This window comes from Condylura cristata, unplaced genomic scaffold (assembly GCF_000260355.1).
Source record: "Condylura cristata isolate star-nosed mole 26May11 unplaced genomic scaffold, ConCri1.0 scaffold00034, whole genome shotgun sequence".
NCBI lineage: Eukaryota > Metazoa > Chordata > Mammalia > Eulipotyphla > Talpidae > Condylura > Condylura cristata.
The window spans coordinates 3,036,063-3,043,479 of NW_004567135.1; the positions used below are offsets into that span (position 1 = coordinate 3,036,063).

At 50.9% G+C, this 7,417-nt stretch overlaps 1 protein-coding gene and 1 long non-coding RNA gene across 2 annotated transcripts in view; one reads left to right on the top strand and one right to left on the bottom strand.

The window, feature by feature from the left end:
- CNPY2 (canopy FGF signaling regulator 2) overlaps positions 1-1,517 on the top strand; it is a 2,908-nt gene extending 1,391 nt beyond the window's left edge. The window contains exons 3-5 of the mRNA XM_004692629.2: positions 560-763; positions 914-1,010; positions 1,342-1,517. Of these exons, the coding sequence (XP_004692686.2) occupies positions 560-763; positions 914-1,010; positions 1,342-1,385 (345 nt within the window). The 3' untranslated portion in view covers positions 1,386-1,517. The remainder of the gene's footprint in view (positions 1-559; positions 764-913; positions 1,011-1,341) is intronic.
- Positions 1-7,293, bottom strand: part of LOC105854319 — an 8,069-nt gene extending 776 nt beyond the window's left edge. Inside the window, exons 1-3 of the long non-coding RNA XR_001146010.1 lie at positions 6,956-7,293; positions 6,104-6,165; positions 2,795-2,865 (exon numbers count right to left, since the gene is read on the bottom strand). This is a non-coding gene — a long non-coding RNA (uncharacterized LOC105854319). The remainder of the gene's footprint in view (positions 1-2,794; positions 2,866-6,103; positions 6,166-6,955) is intronic.
- Between the last annotated feature and the right edge of the window lie 124 nt (positions 7,294-7,417).

The window sequence follows — 7,417 nt, forward strand, 5'->3', positions numbered from 1 at the left end:
TCTGCCTGTTCTGCTCCCCACTCTGTCTCTGGTGAAGCCTCTCACCGCCCCTGAGCCTCTGGCCTGTACCCTAGTTCTGTATGAATAAATAAATAAATCTTTAAAAAAATATATGTATATATAGAACATACAAATAAACAAAGCTGTGCCTAGGACTCAGTAATACATTAAGAAGCACTGAGGTGATGCTGCCTGTGAAATGGTTACTAGTTGCTTTCCTGGAAGCCTGTGCTACCTCTCTGTTGAGGGCAGGTATTACTTTCATGTTAGTACAAAGAAATTAAATTACCTTCCATCAGTCTGATAGGGAGCTCCAAGGGGAAGAACACATAGTTGCTGGGATCAGTCAGAGAGGGCTGGATAACTCAGGCACCCGACTTAGTTCTTAGGCTTGTACAGTAAGGTCATACTTGCAACTATACAAATCAGTGGATTGTTTTAACTAGAGAAGGCTTTTTACAGGGGTTGATGGACCTAGATCTTGAAGGGAAGGTGAGGCTGTAAAATGACTAATGTACAGAGGTAGAAGGCTGTGACCCAAGGGTGAGGTCGTTTCTAGGTGCCTTATGCTCGCTCAGAGGCCCACCTCACAGAGCTGCTGGAAGAGGTGTGTGACCGGATGAAGGAGTATGGGGAACAGATTGATCCTTCTACCCACCGCAAGAATTACGTTCGGGTAGTGGGCCGGAATGGAGACCCTAGTGAACCAGACCTACAGGGCATCCGAATTGATTCGGACATCAGCGGCACCCTCAAATTTGCGGTGAGTCTGGGCGTGAGTACAAGTTTGTGGGAACGCTGGACTTGTCGGCGCGTCCAGGGGGCAGTTGGGTTAACAGCCTTGCCTCCTCCCCGGAGGTGGAAGCAGAAGGCCGCCTCTTCTGTCCTGTCACGTGTTTCTTTGGGCCGACAGTGCGAGAGCATCGTGGAGGAATATGAAGATGAACTCATTGAATTCTTCTCTCGAGAGGCCAACAATGTCAAAGACAGACTTTGCAGCAAGCGAACAGGCAAGCTCCTCCCTCCCCACTCCTGTCCTCCACCCACCTAAGCGCCACTCGTTCCTCGTGTCCCTCCTCCTCCAGCCTTTGATAGACACTCAGGAGTTGACTTCCATTGTCCATGGCTTAGGGACACGGGTTCTTGTCCACTCTCTTGTCAGCTGTCAGAATGTGTGGCCCCTCACCTGAGACAGGTGGGAGGGGTGGGGATGTTTTGTCACTTAGAATATGAAACCGTGCTGGGTGGTGAGCGTGGCAGCTTGGTTTCGGCTGTGCCCGAGGAGGTGGGTACCATTATGAGGACAGCACTTTGCCCCTGAGTGTTGTGTGCCATTTGCAGATCTGTGTGACCATGCCCTGCACATATCCCATGACGAGCTGTGAACCACTGGAGCCCCCCAGACCGGCAGACGTGATGGATTACCCCCAGGAGGGGAGAGGGTGGCCATGCCTTTTATATTATATTTTTAGTGAAAAGAACTGAAAAAAAAAAAAAAAAAAGAACCGAAAGTACAAGCTGTGTTGTCATTTTATGCCCAGAGTTACTCTCACATTAGGCTGGAAGATACGGGATTCCCAATGGAGAAGGGAAGGCGGGCAGGAAGGTGTTGGGTCCGTGCAGCCCCAGGCTGGATTCGAACGTCCCATGTCTGAGAGCCTCACGCACTGACAGGCACGGTCAGCACTGTCTCAGCAACTGTTCACTACCACGTGTTCGGGGTCTTAACCGGAAGGAGGAGGAGCCTTTATACATAAGCAAGGGAGTGTGAGTGAGCATGTGACGCTACCTGTGTTCACAGAGGTGGAGCCTCAGGTAAGGCAGATTTGGTCTTGAGGGAAACAACAGGCGTGCGTTATTCCACCCTCCTCTTTAAGGCGGCGGGTCAGAGGAGCAGACCAGGAGGGGCCGTGGGTGTGGTAGTGAGCTGGAAAGTTAGGGTTTGCAGAAGCTGGGAGGGATGAGGTGAGGTAAGTTGTTTAATGAAAGGCTGTGAAGCTTTTGGTGGCTGAAACTTCTGACACTAATAGCAACACTGATCTGAGCCTCTCTCCGGTACTGGTCATTGTCAACCTGGACTGTAGGTCTTTCTCCATTTCCTCTCTGTAGGGATTCTGTGCTGGGACATCTGAAGAAAACCCAACAGCACTCCTTTTTGGAGAGCTCAGGCACCCTCACCTAGAAGGGAGTTGTCTCGGGGCTTAGAATGAATGGAACATTGAATAAACATTTCAAAGCTTTTATCTTAACTATTTTAGAATCCGTAGGTAGATTGGAGGTTATTTAGTTCACTCACCCATTTGACAGGTGAAGAAACAGGCCCAGACAAGCCACAGGTCCTGAAGTTCTGTATTTAGTGGTAAAATTAGGTCTAGAAGCTAATGTTCCCAGGTGTTAGTCTGTCTGATCAAACAGCTGTAAAGTAGCTTGCATTTAAAGCTTTTTTTTTTTTTAAGCTTTGTTTGTTTATGGATACAGAACTGGGGTACAGGCCAGAGGTGCAGGGGTGGTGAGAGGATTCACCAGAGACAGAGCTGGAGCAGAACAGGCAGATTAACAGTGTACACTGCTGAGGGGAGCAGCGGGCGGGTCAGGAGAGGTCCGCCGTGCTGTGGGTCACCTCCGGGGCTGGGGTTGAACTGCACTGAAGTGGCCACATCTGGCTTGCTGTGCTGCGTACAGCCTGTTGTTCAGCCAGGGAGGGCCCCGGAAAGCTCACTTGGACCACAAATCTCCGTGAAATCTAATACATCAATTAGCTCAAAGCAAGCACCCCAATGAGTCGGTAGCTAACCTGGGCGGCTAGTGTTAATTCCTTCTCCCATCAGTTAGGATTCTGTTGCTTGGCTCGTTCGGCTCCAGAATCTGCATTAGAAATTTATGAAATTTACCAACAGTGTGAGAGAACTTGGGGAACCTGAAACTTTTAACTTACAAAACTATTTACAGGTTTCAATAAGTAAAATTTAATGTTAACTGGTATCATATGACTTCCAGCGTGATGAGTGGGTAAGGCTCTGGTCTGAGAGCCCGCTGGCGTGTGTCCCATGTGAAAGGGTGGGAGTCACCCTCTCTGAATTGATCCTCAGGATTTAATGAACCTTCCTCCATGTGGCTTCAAGCTGCCAGGTCACAGCGTCACCCTGTCATTCCCCCACCCCCGCCTGAATCTCAGCTCTTCACTGAAGCGTCTGGTCTTCTCCATCAGGCTGCTTTGGGACATTCCCTTCCCCAGAGCCCTGGGGCAGCCCACTCACACCACACAGTGATAGGAGCAGCTCCGGTCTGGATTTTGGCAGCATCCACCCAAGTGCTCAGTGGCCAGGACCCCGGTGTAGTGGGCAGAAGCCCGGTCCCTCTGAGTGGTAGAGCCTCTCCCAGCCTCCCCGGGGCACAGGTGGTGCTGGGGGCCCCAGGGCTCCCACGGCCGCCTGGGGGTAGCCAGTGCTCACTGATGCCACTGGCTGCGGCTCCGGTGGCCCCGTTTCCAGGCCCGCCTCAGTCTGGGTGGCTTGCTGGTGAGCACCTGAACCTTTTGGATGCTCACTGTAGCAAATGACTCCAGCCTAGTGTTTTAGCGCATACATTGAAACTTGTGTGTGACTACACCTTAGCTTTAGGGGCCTTCTAAGTGAGTTTGGCAGTGAAATGTTAGAGCCTTAAGTAAATATTCCCAAAGACAATGTTCAGTTAGGCCCAGATGTGACTTTTTTTTTTAACCTGAAGATTTTTTTAAAAAGATATATTTTATTTAATGCTTACAGAACTGGGATACAGACCAGAGGTGCAGGGGCAGTGAGACGATTTACCAGAGACCGGGGGGGTGGGGGGGGCAGGACAGATGGACAAGGTACATCACTGAGGGGAGCAGCGAGCAGGGGAAAGGTCTGTGGCGCCATGTGGGTCACCATGGGGCGAATCAAACTCATGCTGCAGCGGCTTTAGCTTCTTAGTGCTGTGCTTTAACCTGCTGCGCCACCAGGGAGGGCCCCCCTAAGGATTTTAATATTTGTACTTACAGAACTGGGGTACAGGCCAAAAGTGAGAAGATTCCCCAGAGACAGAGTGGGGAGCAGAACAAGCAGACTGACTGAAATATGCTGCTGAGGGAGCAGCAGGGAGACAGTAGAGGCCTGCTGCGCCCCGGGGTCACCCCAGCTGGGACTGGACTGGTCTGGAGCAGCTGTGCCGTCCTTGTGGTGCCGCACTCCGCCACCAGGGGGCGCCCTACCCTCTTGGTTAAATATTAAGATTTTTTAAAATTTATTTTCGCATGGAAGAACTGGGGTATAGGCCAGAGGTTGGGGGGTCCAGGGCATCCTCCTGGTCATTTTAGGTGATACAAATACCTTTCCTATTTTTGTGCCTTCTGGGACAGTTACCATTTATCATTTATTGTATATATAATTACACCAGTTTTATAGATCCGATTACAATTCTTTGTATTTTAAAATACCTTTAGCTATGACTGCAGATTGAGTGGATGTGCCAAAGACCTATCAACAGTGTCTCAAAAATTCCCTTTCTGAGTTGCCGCTGATTAGTCACAGTCATCACCACATGAGCCATATAGCTTAGTAGTTAAGATCCCAAGAGGCCCTCCCTGGTGGTACAGTGGGTTAGAGCACAGCGCAGTGAAGCTGTAACGCAGCTGCAGCACCAGTTCCCACGCCAAAGGGGTGACCACATGGTGCAGCAGACCTCGCCTGACCCGTCCTCTGCTCCACTCCGCAGTGTGTTTCAGTACATCTGCTTGTTGTGTTCATCCCTGTGCACCTCTGTCCTGTACCTCAGTTCTTGTGTGAATAAATAAATCTTTTTTTTTTAAAGATTTATTTATTTGTGCATACAGAACTGGGGTACAGGCCAGAGGCTCAGGGGCGGTGAGAGGCTTCACCAGAGACAGAGTGGGGGGCAGAACAGGCAGATCGGCGAAGTCCACTGCTGAGGGGAGCAGCAGGCAGGTCAGGAGAGGTCTGCTGCGCCATGGTGGTCACCTCCTGGGGCAGGCGGGGATCGAACTCATGCGGAAGCGGCTTTAGATTCTCAGTGCTGTGCTTTACCCCGCTGCGCCACCAGGGAGGGCCCCAAATAATTAAATCTTTTTAAAAAAGGGTACTAAGAGTGAGGCTAAGCTATGTCTGAATTCTAGCAAAGCCATTTATAAGTGATGACCCTAAGCAGGGTGTTTCACCTAAATCTTGGTTTCCTCCTCTGTAGAGTTATTATAAACCACATCCCTTAGAGTTGTGATTATTATGTGATGGTTAATTAATTAAGATAACGTATTAACGCATTTAGATAGTATCTGAAAATTAGTAAAGTGTTCAATAAATTTTTGCTACCACCTATGAAACAGGTTTGGTTTATGGACGCCAGCATGCTTAAAAGTTTTGAGCTTAGGCTGCCTGCTTCCGCTTTTTCCTAGCCACCAGGGGGCACCATTGCCTCAGTCCAGTTAGAAGAGAGCCTCCCAAGGTCAAGATGACCTCAGCGTTCATTCAGCTCTCCTTTTGCTCCCAGCAGTTCCCAGCGTTTAGACCTAGAATTTATTCGGCTACCATAAACTGCTTTACTGGGCTGCCTTATCTTCTCCCTTAACTTTATTGCGTCCTCCCCAGGTCCCACCTAATTTTTTTAAAGATTTATTTATGTATAGAAGAACTGGGATGTAAGCCAGAAGGGAGGTGTGAGAGGCTCCACCAGAGATGGTGGGGAGCAGAACAGGCAAGTTGACAGAAACATATTGCTGAGGGGAGCAGTGGGTGAGACGAGAGGGCTGCAGGACAAACTCAGTGGCTGCTGATTAAGTGCTGAGACTTAAGCCCTCGCACCACCAGGGAGGCCACCGCCCACTTTTAGGAAGTCTCTAGGCCAGCTCTGGGATACACTGTTTAGTTCCTTGAAGCCTGGCTTTCCCATTGGCCTTAACACTAATGGAGATAAGAACTGAATAATGTCAGAACAAGCCCGTAAAGTCCTCATGACACTAGGCTGTAAGACATTGTGTCAAAGGGCTTAGCGGTCTGCTCCTACCCGCCTCCAGTCCACAGCAGGTTACCCTGACGTCTACTCAAAAGAAATGATCCCGTCGTAGCCTCACCTGAGAATGCCTCTGTTCTCGTAAGGGCACTGGAGTTCAGTCTTCTGGTCTCTGGTTAGTCTCTGTGGATAATTAACCAGGGAGAAGAAACCAGGTCAGACTATTCTAGGGTTATGAGGAAATCCTCTGTGAGCTGCTAAATCGGGACCAAATATTGATCAGCGGAGCTTTGAAGTCAAGGCGGGGGTACCTGAAGTCAGTGCTCCTCTGGGGCCCTTTGGCTTCTCTTCTAAAGTTCCTTCTAAGACCTCCCTAGGTGATCCTCAAGCCAGAGGAGCATTGGCTGATGGTTGTGAAGCTGGGTGTGAGAATATTTGGGGGGAGAAATTTACGATTTTCTTTTCCAAGTCTAGGATACCAACTAAGTTTTCAATAAACTAGGTCTCAGCGAAGCTGGCTTACCATACCCAGCACTTCTGAACCTTGTTACTACTAAGTGAGGAGATCAAAAGACCTTGAGATGTAGAGATAAGGTGCTGGCCCTAGAGTCAGTTCTCTGCCCTTGGGTCAATGACAGTCTAGGCTTGCGGAGGCGGGGAGGCACCAGAGGGGTTGGTCTGGAGCGGCTTTGGTCTCTTTAGAGCTCCCACTTAGAGCCTGGGGAGCACAGGGTAAGTATCAAAAAGGTAGCCAAGTAGGGCAGGTTCCAGAGTAAGAGCAAAAGGGAGGCTGCCTCATGCCTGGCCTTACTGAGGGGCCGGTGGGTGGCCGCTGATCCTACACCTGGAAGTGGGTGGGCTGGCTGTAGGGGCTATGTGACTAGTGTGGCTGTGACACTGGTGGTCAGAGGCGCTGACCTGCATGAAGTGAAGGGGGCACTGGCCACAACAGCCCACAGAAAGCGATGCCTACCCAGGCTTCTTTCTTCCGCCCCATATCGGCCTCTGCTGGGACCTGCAGTACCGTGGCTCCAGTCGATGTCCCCGCGGCCAGCTGGTGTCGTTACTTGCGTGACATATCACCTCTAGAAGCCTTAAGTCATTGGCCAAAGACATTCCTCAGGAGGGCATGCCAGGGGGGAAGGAGTGGACGGGTCGGTGCCATGACAGTGTACTGAGGCGTCGGCTTCCCCAGCCCTTCCAAGGTCGAAGCCCTCGCGCGTGTTCGCAACCCCTCGCCCCACAACCGCGCCCCAATGTGTTAAGCCCAAGGGGAAAAGACCGAGTTAGTTAACTGAGTTCTCAGGCACATACGCAGCCACCTACACGCTGCCCTCCCCCCGCACCCCTTAATGAGCCCAACGCGGCCGGTCCAATCCCCCCCGCCACCAGCGCTGTCAACGGCGCAGGTCCCGCCCCCCGCCCGCGCTGCGCC